At 36.8% G+C, this 12355-nt stretch overlaps 1 protein-coding gene across 3 annotated transcripts; it reads left to right on the forward strand.

Moving 5' to 3' along the window:
- The first annotated feature begins 6069 nt into the window (after nucleotides 1–6069).
- Nucleotides 6070–12235, forward strand: LOC122085031 (putative metallophosphoesterase At3g03305). 3 transcript variants are annotated; one of them, XM_042653467.1, is made up of 5 exons: nucleotides 6070–6429; nucleotides 7712–7953; nucleotides 9096–10670; nucleotides 11624–11755; nucleotides 11826–12235. In XM_042653467.1, exons 1-4 carry the CDS (start codon nucleotides 6150–6152, stop codon nucleotides 11738–11740), a joined length of 2214 nt encoding a protein of 737 aa, XP_042509401.1. In that variant the 5' UTR covers nucleotides 6070–6149; the 3' UTR covers nucleotides 11741–11755; nucleotides 11826–12235. The 3 variants fall into 3 exon arrangements, with proteins under 3 accessions (XP_042509401.1, XP_042509400.1, XP_042509399.1); XM_042653466.1 differs by having other exon boundaries at nucleotides 6071–6429; nucleotides 11822–12235; XM_042653465.1 differs by having other exon boundaries at nucleotides 6073–6429; nucleotides 11624–12235.
- The last annotated feature ends 120 nt before the right edge of the window (nucleotides 12236–12355 follow it).

The following is a 12355-nucleotide window of genomic DNA, read 5'->3' on the forward strand; positions in this document are numbered from 1 at the left end:
AAAAAAAAAAAACATAATATGACCAAAAAAAATGATTACACAAAGTTTTTTATGTTTCTATCGTTCTCCTCAAATTTATTTTTTCTTTTATTCTCTTAACATCTTATTAATCATTAAATTTCCTTTACGTATCTAGCCCTTAAATTCTCTCCAGTTTTCATGCCATTACACCCGCTCACCCACCCCCACCCCCACCCGCACCCGCACCCGCACCCGCACCCCCACCCCAATTTGGCTTGTCTCCATTTATTGATCCTTCAACTCTTGTCCAATCCTCTCCTCCATGCTGCTGACACATGTATATTTTTAATATCCAACACTTGAAGAAGTTTTTTAAATTAAAACCATTCAACTCCTCAAATGTCCAAAACTTCCACAATTGTAAGATTTTGAAAATGTACAGGTGTTGTGCGTACAAAGAGATTTAGACAAGATTTGAATGATTAAGAATTGGAGACTGATCGGATCCCTCTCCTTGCCATTGGTTATGTGCTTAGGTAGGGAGTTATTTAGTTGTTTAACTAGTCATATTTGTATGAGAGTGAAGGAGTAGTGCCCTAGTGAGAATTTCTATGATTCTATGGATGAGCCAGAATAATTTAAGTAGGAGTAGTTATGTTAGACCTGTCAAAGTAGGGCAAGTTATTTTAATTAAATTTTATATCTTTAAATAACTTAAGATAATATGAAGACGAAAACTTCACACTTAACACCCTTTCTCTCTCTTGCACCAACGGACCAACACCTCCCTCTTCTTGCAACATCCCCTCTCGTGGCCTCCATATCTCCCCCTCCCCCAGCTCTGCCTACCCCCTCCACCCAACTCCTTCTAATTCTTAATTATATATTCAATTTTTATGCAATTCTATCTATGGACGTGACATCTGTATATTTCAAAATCCAACAGTCGTGGAACTTAATTGAAGATTATTAAAAATTACTTTAACCCCTCAAATGCTTTTCTATCCGACAACCGTTGATTTTTGAAATGTACTGATCAGCCCAGTTACTTAGCATACGACTATTAAGTGATGACGTCACTTGGGCCTAAATTCATAAATGCCGAAATCACCCTTTGAAGATAGGTGATCTTACATTGTTGCAGCAATGATGTTCTATGGAATAAAATTAAACAAAATGGTTTATTAAAAAAAAAAAAAAGGTAAAATGAAAAGAAGGGAATGAGCGGGGAAGCTTCACCATAAGTTGCAGCAATGATCGATTCTTAAGATCCGGTATGATTGTTCGGGGTAGAAGAGATGAAAGTTGTAGATTGGGTTTTAAGTAGAGGAAGAGAGATGTGATGGTGAAGGAGAGGTGTTGCAAGAAGAAGATAGAGAGAACAAATTTGGTTGAAGAGATGGAAGAAGATCGGTTAATGGCAGTCACCGGAGAAGAGGAAGGAGATGGTGGCGGCCATGAAGTTTGGAAGAAGATGATAAACAAGGGAGCAGCCAGATCCTAATCGTGACTAGATTAAAACTAAATAAAATGGGGAAATTTACATTGCCACCCTTGCATAATCCACAATTATTCTTAGACCCCTACGGTCAGTCTCTATTAAAGAATATATCTTAAGTGCCGACATCAGTCAATTTAATTTTTTTTAAATATCAAAATACCATCGTAAAATCTAAACTACCTGACATACCCTTGTTCTTCCTTTCTTACTTCTGCTCTTCAAGTAAAAATGAATGTGGTTTTTCCATTGACTCATTACCATAGTCCTCAACATTGACTTATATCAAACGGTTATGGGGTTTTAATGATAACATATACAAGCCACAGTAGTTGCGAAATGGAGAGAACCCCTGAAACCACAGGTGAAGAACTAATTACCCTGACAACTTGATTACTCAAGTCAGCCTCAGTTCTTTAACCCCTGAAACCACAAATTTCAAATGGTAAGTGCCTTGGAATCCACCATCTTTGCTTTCTAAACCTATTGCTGCTGCTCCTATAGAAGAGATGAAAGCACTGAAGCGTGAGCATGGAAGGACCTCAGTTTCAGCTTCAAATGATTATCAAGCCTTTAATCAACGACTCATGGTTGGATTGGGTCGAGTCAAGACCTTCTCGAATGCATCATCGCCGGGACTATGCCCCACGGGAAACACTTTCCTTAAATCTTTTATTTTTACGTTTCAAGTTTAGGACCGATTTTGATGGTGGCAAGAAGTCCACTAATTAGGGGAGGTATTATAGATAACTTATTTAGATTTGAGTTCTTGTTGTGTTTTTTGGAATTTTGAGGTTTACTAAGAGCAGATTCGACTTTACAAAAAAAAAAAAAAAAAAAAAGAAGCCGAAACCGAGATGCTTGTGGAATTTCATATCCAACGAAGAAGAATAGGAGTTCCTAGATTTTAGTCAAAACGGTAAAAATGTCAATTTAAATACTTACTTAATAGAGACTGACGGTAAGGGATCTGAGCGTAATTGTGGATTAAGCAAGGGGTGTCTCTCAAATAAAATCTAAACTACCTGACATACCCTTGTTCTTCCTTTCTTACTTCTGCTCTTCAAGTAAAAATGAATGCGGTTTTTCCATTGACTCATTACCATAGTCCTCAACATTGACTGATGCCAAACGGTTATGGGGTTTTAATGATAACATATACAAGCCACAGTAGTTGCGAAATGGAGAGAACCCCTGACACCACAGATGAAGAACTAATTACCCTGGCAACTTGATTACTCAAGTCTGCCTCAGTTCTTTAACCCCTGAAACTACAAATTTCAAATGGTAAGTGCCTTGGAATCCACCATCTTTGCTTTCCAAATCTATTGCTGCTGCTCCTATAGAAGAGATGAAAGCACTGAAGCGCAAGAATGGAAGGACCTCAGTTTGAGCTTCAAATGATTATAAGCCTTCAATCAATGACTCATGGTTGGATTGGGTCGAGTCAAGACCTTCTGGAATGCATCATCACCGGGACTATGCTCCACGGGAAACACTTTCCTTAAATCTTATACTTTTACGTTTTCAAGTTTAGGACCCATTTTGGTGGTGGCAAGAAGTCCACTGATTAGGGGAGGTATTATAGATAACTTATTTAGATTTGAGTTCTTGTTGTGTTTTTTTGGAATTTTTAGGTTTACTAAGAGCATATTCGATTTTACAAAAAAAGAAAAAAAAAAAAGAAGCCGAAACCGAGATGCTCGTGGAATTTCATATCCAACGAAGAAGAATAGGAGTTCCTAGATTTTAGTCAAAACGGTAAAAATGTCAATTTAAATACTCACTTAATAGAGACTGACGGTAAGAGATCTGAGCGTAATTGTGGATTAAGCAAAGGGTGTCTCTCAAATAATGGCATTCTCTAGGAGGTGGCACTGTAAATTACCCTTTAATCTATTAACTAAAAATGGTAGGTGATTAAAGGAAAATGATATGTCCGCATTCATCTAAGGTTTGATGTTGGCAATCCATTGTGTAGGTGTGCAGCTATGAAAATGGGTGGTGGGTTTTCAACCTTGGTGAATTTTAAGAATTTTAAGAATGAGAAACTTGATAGTTTCTCCTACTTTTGTGGAAATCTTAGCCTTATTGATGCTCAATGCTTCCATTGCTTTGAATGGATTGAAAATCATATGTAAAACCATGGTTGTGTCGCGAACTATACTTGTGCAGGTTGTTTTCAAAGACTCTAGATCTAAGAGTAGATCAATCATTGTTATGGCACCAAGGGAGGGAGGACAATATGGTATTAGAAAAATGAAACCTTAACGAATCATTCGATTCTAACTCATGAAAGAGGAAACCATAAAATTGATTTGTCATAAAGGATGAATGACTAACAAAATATAACAAAATTGACATACCTTTTAAAGATATAGATCCAACCTCTTTTGAAGATATAAATCCAATCTTTGTAAAAGATTTGCAGGAGATTATTGTAGATGATCACAACATGATAAAGCCATGAATTCTAAAGATCTCACAATCAATTAGGGTGTTCATCCCAGTTGGATATGTATACAACAACCTGGTTGAGCTTTAAAAAAATCTCACTTTCTATGTGTCATTTTCTATGTGACTTGAGATATTTGTATTTCTAAGGTAGAGATGACCAGTCATAAAGTCCAACCCTAAGTGAAATGCTAGCCATTTAATGACCATATTCAGAATGCCCCTTAGGTTAATCTTGACAATTACTAAAATGTCCCCAAAAGAAAAAAGGAACAACAATACAAACTGTCCATTTTATAAATAAAAACTATTTTTTTTTGCAAAAAGAGAAAATATATAATATTTTTATTTAAGTAAATAAATAAAAACATATTTCTTGCAAAATTATTTTGATTTTGACAAGAAATCTTTTCAAACTGATAGTTGTATGTAAGTGTACACCTCTATAATTGTCAAGTCATTGAAAATAGAATATTAGTCATTAAGATCAACACTCAATGTACACGAGGTTTTTTTATGGATGGACTCCACAGGCCTTATGTGTACTGACCATCAAGAGACTATTCCTCATTTCTCCCATAGTTTGAGTAATTTTCACTTGCATACTCTAATAAATCACAATTCAACAACGTATATATACGCACATAATGCATCATGATAGGTGTGGTTAAGGCACGGGACTACAACGTGGCTCATTGGATGATCATCCACAAATCAGTCCATTAATCCAGTAGACTGACCAACAATGGTACCATTTAATCAACTTTATAAGCCACAAAATATACATGTCATATGTCACCAAATAAAATGAAAATATCCAACAATAATTTGTAAAAATATATTGGACCACACAATTCCAACACAGGGGAGCTTCGAATGAGAAAAATAATGTGGGAGCTTCAAGCAGCCGTAGGAGGAAAATGAATTCTTTGTACATAAGTTCACTTGCATGTACATGTGAGTATCCAACACTTTTAGAGGATCCAAACTCCTGCAAGAGAGACCATCTTGATATTTTCATCCAACAAAGAGAAGACATTTCGTATTGTGCCTGGACTTTGGGTACAAGTATCCCACTCAATAAATGGTTTTTTTTTTTCTTTCTTAAATTCATTTAGGAGGTCTTTTGCTAGCAAAAAGAAAAAATAAATAAAAGAGGAAAGAAAAGAAAACTGTCTATGTCTATTTGATAAGAAAATAAATTATACAATAAATAGTGTTGACTGTTTTTTTAGCCCGCATATTATTTGGGACCAGGGAAGCCCCTAGAAATATATTAAAGATGCATCTGATAATAAAAAAAACAAGGGGAGAGGGGACATAACCTACCTAACCCCAAGGTCCCCAACCCAAGAGAGACAGTTCACTCTATCACGTCAAAACCCCTAAGAAAAATCAATAATAGAAATATTACGTTTTATATATAGGTCGGTAAACAAGCTTTGTCCTCTCGAATGATGCAACTAAGGTCACTTGGAAGAGGACCATCACCATGGAAAATAGGGTTGACTTTGTTTTACACCTACTTTTCTTGTATATCTATTTGTTTTGTAAGTATTGTTTGGGGAAATGAACATTCCTTACTTGCAACCTTGCGTCCACACATTGAGGGGTGGGAAATGACATCCCCATCCCTATAGAACCCATAATATCCATCCCTTTTGATGACACTATGCCCTCATGCCTCAGCAAAAGCCACCCATGATCAAGGAGCATGCTTTTCCCCCTTATTGTTTTAATCTAATAGATCTTAGATATTGTCAAAATAAAATGTACAAAAGCCAAAACATTCAAGCAGTTAAAAGATTCCAGAAAATAAAGTCTTCGCAAATTTACACAATTGATGAGAAAAAAAAAACTCACAAAATAGGTGGATAAGCCACAGAGAGGTAGGCGGAATGATCGCTCTACGCCTCTACCCCATGAAAGGTGGAAATATCCACCTTATTAATACTTTTAGGTATACTCCGGTTGGCCCTCCTGCTGGTGTAGCCCCTACACTCCCAGATAGAAATCATCCTCGCATGAAAAATATTTAATTTCTAGTGGGATTGTAGAGTGTCCGTGTGTCACCAATCGGGTGTTTCATTAATAATTTGTAGAAAAGTTTTAGTCCATAAATTTCGGAAATTTCTTATACCTGAATATTCCGAAATTTCGGTGTAATTTTAACTTTGGAAAACGTTTTAAGTTTGTTTAACAGACGACAATCCATTAGCTACAGTGGAAGTGGTAAATGGGGTTTCTCCTCGTTCTCCTCCTCTGCTTCTCAGTTCCGTCTGCAATTAACTGTGATTCCGTCCAAAACCATGAAAGAATTGAAGGAGAAAATCCCAATTCAAGGACTATCATAGATGTGGAAGGTGGCCCAGATTCCGTAATCTGGGCTGTTCAGCTCTCTGATCTCCATTTCAGTGTTTTCCATCCCGACAGAGCTGTTGATTTTGAGAGGCTGGTCGGTCCTGCTCTTGCTGTGATAAACCCATCCCTGGTTCTCATAACTGGTGATCTCACAGGTATTTATCTCTCTTAGTTTGATAATTTTATCTGTTAATATTAAGCTACAATGTTTTGGGTCAGATTCTTGTATTTTGCAATTGACTTATTTTTATTGTCACGATTGGAAAATTGTGGGTTCTGTTTTTCTTCTCTTCCTGTATGGGAACATTTGGAAACTTATTTAAGACATAAATAGATGCTTTTAGTAGGAGAGATACTCAGTAGGCCACAATTTATAAGACTTTATGCAAACCTTTTTGGTGGAAAATTTTCGCTGTAAGAAAATTCTGCTTACTTCTGGGGAAATTGATGTTTTTTTATAGTTAAATTGCCAGTATTTTGTTTTGAATTTTCTTTCAGTGGAGATTTTTTTTTTCCGGATTTTCTCAACATAATTCATCCTTACAAATGAAACACATCAAAGTAAAATAATTTTTCTGTTACCTATATTTGTGCAACAGTAGAAAATACAGAGATTTAATCCTCTTTGATGCTTAACTGTTTATATTGATTATCAGTTCTGTTTCTCAAAGTGTCCATACAAGTGGTTCATCTTTAACTTCTCCGAGGCTGCGGCGGAGAATCCAGTTTTTCCAGCTGGTGTATGGTTTGTTTGTTTGCTCTAATTTTGGAGGGTCCACTGAATTCAATTTTATATAAAAAGAACTGGCTTCAAATCTGCTTGTGCCTCTGGATAAACGATATATGGTTTATGTATGGTTTCTACCTGTATTAGCACATAGAATGCCAACTCCGATACCCTAATAGATTGTAAATAACCTATGCTATGTAGGATAAGAAACTTTCCTGATACTTAACCATTGCTCATTATTGAAGCACTGTACTTATCACCAAGAAGTTCTTGGATAGGTGGCCTATTTGCTAATATCTGGCATAGTTATATTTCTGACAATTTGTTTCTGATAGCCAATGGTTTAGAGTATCTAAGATACTACATTGCAAAACCTAAGGGTTGAAAAACCTGAGCTTCACCTGTCCCCCTGCACCCTACTTCTTTTTTCGGACTTTATTTAATCTTGGTCTAATCTTTTGGCAACTTGGGTTACTGAACTAAGGTGGGATAATTTTGCACATTTAAGGTGCATAGTCATTTTTCCGGCCGTAGAATTAGAAATAAATACTTTGGCATGTAGATGTGTGGATGGTTTCATAAATTGCTTTTCATTTATATCCTTGAATCAATGCATGCTATGAAGTTCTGGACATCCATTTCATCTTTGATTTTTCAATCCTAACCTTGATTAATCTTCATTCTTCCCTTTCTATTTCTCTGACCAGATGGCAAAAGTGAAGATCTGTTAACCATGAAACAAAATGAAGAGGAGTGGATTGAATACGTTGAGGTTATGGAAAAAGTTGTTAAAAGGAGTGGACTTGAGAAAAATATCTTCTATGATTTGAGAGGAAACCATGATAATTTTGGTGTTCCAGTAGTTGGTGGTTCATTTGATTTCTTTTCGAAGTATAGTATTAGTGGAGGATTAAGAAGAAGTAGGAATGTTAACAGTGTCACAATACAGGTAAGTGGATCTCTCAAGACATTTCTTATGAGATATTACCTTGTATCAGAATTTCTATGTAGTTCTTTATTTTGAGGACCTTGCACATTGAAATTTCTATACTCTATTTCACCATTTGAAGATTAATTTATATCCAAATAGGAAAATGTAAAAAAAATGATTTTTTTTGGTCAAAGAATTTGCATTGAGATACATTATTATCCATTTCTAATGAGATATTACCTTGTATCAGAATTTCTATGTAGTTCTTTATTTTGAGGACCTTGCACATTGAAATTTCTATACTCTATTTCACATTTGAAGATTAATTCATACCCAAATAGGTAAATGTAAGAAAATTGATTTTTTTTTTGTCAAAGAATTTGCATTGAGATACATTATTATCCATTTCCATGCATACCATCTTGGGAACATAGTTGAGTGCTCTGCAAGTTGTCATTTGCTTCAGTGCTTTGGGACTACTCAAAACTGAGTTCAATGTCCAACTTGTCATTCTTGATTGAGTTCTTAAACCATTGAAATTGGTTTCTGGTCTTCACATTTGGTACACATAGGAAAAAAGTTCTTTGCACAACCTAAGCTGAAAGGGGTGTCTAGGTGACCAACCTAGTTGTGCCAAGGTGGAAGGCTGATGTCGCGGTCATTGGATAGACTGGACATGGTTTGGAATCTGGATGGGCTAGTTGTCAAATTTCAGTCCTATTCAATCATTTTACCTTCCTGTGTATTGGCGTGCTTACTTTTTATAGTCCTTGTATCAGTCCACCCTCTTGGTAGTTCTGGATTTTCAAGCTTTGTTTTGCCACACGGCCAACTCTGATGGGCTCAAATTTGACATGTAAGCAGGGGACTTTGGGGACTTCCTGTGCATGAAGTTTGTGCTGCATCTGAGCTGTCAGGTGTCAGATATTTGGGCTTTGGTTATTTTTTGGGGGCTAAGGCTTTAACATTGTAGTTGGAAAATCCCTCTTCAAAAACTTTGCAAAGTAACTTCTCCACCTAGTGAGTTCAATCAACCATGAATAAGTTGGAGTTCGATTAGCCTATTTAAGATTTTGCATTCAAAATTTTAATTCTTTAACATGTGTAAAATCGTAGAGCTTATTTGACTCACTTTGACATGGGTGTGCTGCAACATCCAGAGTGGCGGACAGAAGCATCTATTTGTTGGGTTTGACAGTACGATGGGTGTCGGTTTACGTGGCCCAACTAATCTTTTTGGGCATCCAACAGAAGAACTACTAGCTGATATAGATATTGAGCTCTCACAGTGGAATTCTCAATCAGCAGAACAGGTAACTAAGATCACCTTCGGACATTTTCCACTTTCATTCTCAGCATCCACAGATACTGGGAAGAGTTTGAAAGATGTTTTCCTTAAGCATTCCTTGTCAGCCTACCTATGTGGGCATCTTCATACAAAGTTTGGTAAGAATTTGAAGCGGCACCATTGGTCAGGTCAACATTTCTTATCATTGGAGAAATATTTCCAACTAAATATCCACCAAGCACCTGGAGGAAGTGCTGTAGGTCAGCAAAGTTGTTCCGAGGAAGCTCCATCACTCAATGAATTCTGGGAATGGGAGATGGGTGACTGGAGGAAGAGTAGGGTTATGCGTGTGTTGGCCATTGATTTAGGTCGTGTTTCATTTATTGATATTGATTTTAAGATGGGAGCTAAGAACACTATCATATTGCCTACATTTCCATTGGATTCACGCTTCATGCTAATGGCGTCATCTCCCCATGATTATAGTTGTTTTGGTAATCTGTCATCTTATGAGAATGTCAGAGCTTTGGTATTCTCATCTCTGCCAATTGTATCGGTTGTGGCAAGAATCTATGACTCAAGGCCTGGACATCTTGACATGGTCATGGAGTCCCCTATGAGAAAGCATGGAAACTCCACAAGAGGTGATCTCTACACTGTGCCATGGAATTGGCGAGCCTTTGATGATCCATCTCCTGATCGATTCTGGTTGCAAATAGAGGCAACTGACATCCTGGGGAGATCAACATTAAGTGAATTAAGGCCGTTTTCAATTAATGGCATCGCTGCAAAGCATAATTGGAGGTGGATGGAGTTTCTGGTTATGGGCTGTCAGTGGGATGCCTTATATTACCCAATTCTTTGGTCTATTTTTTTGTTCCTCTTTTCCATTCTTCTTGTTCCAAAAGCAGTGGTCATATGTTCGAAGAAGCAGTACACATCTCACAATTTCATTGTTGAGAAAAGCTTCATTAGTGGTATATTGTGGGTTCTGACAGATTTCTGCAGGGTCTCTGTGTTGTGGTTTGGCTTGTTGATTTACTTGTTGTACCTGGTATTCTTCCCTTGGGGTTGTGGACAAGTTTTCACTGAAGGTGGGGGTAGGGGATGCATGACAATCAAGGGTTGGGTTGTGGATGGCCCATATGAGAGGGCTGAACAATCTTACATTGGATATCCGGATGTGATGGTGGTTGTCTTTCCCCACCTCTGTTTTGTAGTCTTGCCTGCTGTTTTGGTAATGTGTGCTTTGGTTGCCGAAAGAGCTGTATATCGACTTTACTTCTTCTCATTGTCAGGGAAGAAAGAAGATGATTATGTTAACCAGAGTCTGAGATCTTTGACTGGCTATCTAGGCAGGGGAAGATCAAAGTTTTTATGTGGTTGGCGTTTGGCGAGGAAACTTCTCATATTGTTTTGCTTGATTATTTATTGGAAACATTGGAAGGTAAATCTTCAATTACCACTAATGTGTATTTACCTTTTTCTTTTTACTTTTAGCTTTTGGTTAATTTTTTGTGTCCTTTATTATATTCTTACCCTTAGTAGTCATGCATATCAAAAGACTGTACGACGTGGTGCAGTGGGTCTCAAATAGAAGATCTCCTGGCTGTAACCTATTCTTAAGGGGGGCGGGGTGTGAAATGGTTGCATATTCCTTCCAACACTTGTAAGAGATCCTCAATTATGACACCCGCAAATATAAAATACTTGGGTCATAATCTGAGTCTATTGTGACATATTAAAAGTTTATATGGTAATTGGTGCATCTTGTTGAAGAAATGCCTATTACATTATGTCACACATACAATGAATTATAAATTTTCACTGTGCAATCTGCTGTGATGTATATCACTTTTAAAATATTTTCCTTTTCTTCATCTATTGAATGATATCCTGTGATTTTGTAAAACACATGAATTCTGTTTTAGGTGACCTAGTCAATCATTCGAACCCATCTCCCAGATGAACACCCAGGTCTATACTTTCCTAGATATACATCTGTTTTTATTTTTGTCATGTTTTTGTGGTCTATACAAAGGCAGGAAAGGAATTGGGATAGAGTTTTTTATTTTTATTTTTATTTTTATTTTTTTTGGGGGTGGGGGGGGGGTGTGGATACATTAAACTATTGACCACTCTTCTATGCAGTCCTGCATAATGTCCTCTGCAGCACATCATCTTGCTATTTTTCCCATATCAACTATTATACTCAACTAACCTTCCTCATGAAAGTTCCCTCAGAATGTTTGTTGATCATAAATCATAAATGGACCGTTTCTTTCCTTGTGCTTCTCTCCTTATAAACATGGTTGATTTTTATTCTCTCATAATATCCGATATGATTGCTTATTTATGGATAAAATTTTCACTTTCATTGGTTTTTCTTCTTTTCTACAGCTCTGTAGAGCTCTGGTGGGAGCATATGAAATGAACCCATTTCTTCATTTCCCAGGATATTGTCTGCCAATTCCGCTCTTATTGGCTTATGCAGTTTACAAGACGTGGAGAGTTTGATTTGCATCTTTGGAGGTAAACTTCTCCATCACTGTTGTAATGCATGATGGGTACTTGAGTTAATGTGCATTAGTCTCAAAGGTAGGCTTAGAAGCTTTGAGACAAACTATCATGGAACTGAGGGAAAACTGAGAAGATAACGACAGGAATGCATGATTCGGAATAATGAAGCATGTAATGTTATGGTTGGTTGAGAATGGTTGCACTGCAGCATGCTCTTGGTTGAAGTCACCTAATCAGAAGACTATAGAATCATTGAACTCAAGACCCTAGGGATAGGGATAGGAGGGACTAATTGGTGGAGGAGACATTTAGAAGTTTATGTGGAGAGATTTTGTTGTACAACAGTGATTGATATTTCTTGGCTTGAAGATTTTTTATTTTTTCAACTTTTAAATTGGAATATTGTTATTTGTTAAGGGATCAACTTTTTTTTCATTAAAATGCATCTTTACGTGAAATAGAAAGTCTGCAAGTCAGTCATTGCTTGATTAATATTGGGCACATTGTCATGTTGCAGTGCAGATATTATGGATTTATCCTTTTTCTTTAGCCTGAAAAACAGCTCTGTGAAATTTACCTGTAGTTAGATTGGCTTACTAAACCGAGATATCC

Source organism: Macadamia integrifolia, chromosome 7, assembly GCF_013358625.1.
Source record: "Macadamia integrifolia cultivar HAES 741 chromosome 7, SCU_Mint_v3, whole genome shotgun sequence".
In the NCBI taxonomy this organism is placed as follows: domain Eukaryota; kingdom Viridiplantae; phylum Streptophyta; class Magnoliopsida; order Proteales; family Proteaceae; genus Macadamia; species Macadamia integrifolia.

What these genes read in the sequence shown, in the direction of transcription:
- LOC122085031 (XM_042653467.1), top strand. Translation starts at nt 6,150, where the DNA reads ATGGGGTTTCTCCTCGTTCTCCTCCTCTGCTTCTCAGTTCCGTCTGCA. An exon ending in CATAACTGGTGATCTCACAG is followed by an intron (nt 6,430 to 7,711) that starts GTATTTATCTCT and finishes TTCTCTGACCAG; the next exon opens with ATGGCAAAAGTGAAGATCTG. An exon ending in TTTATTGGAAACATTGGAAG is followed by an intron (nt 10,671 to 11,623) that starts GTAAATCTTCAA and finishes TCTTTTCTACAG; the next exon opens with CTCTGTAGAGCTCTGGTGGG.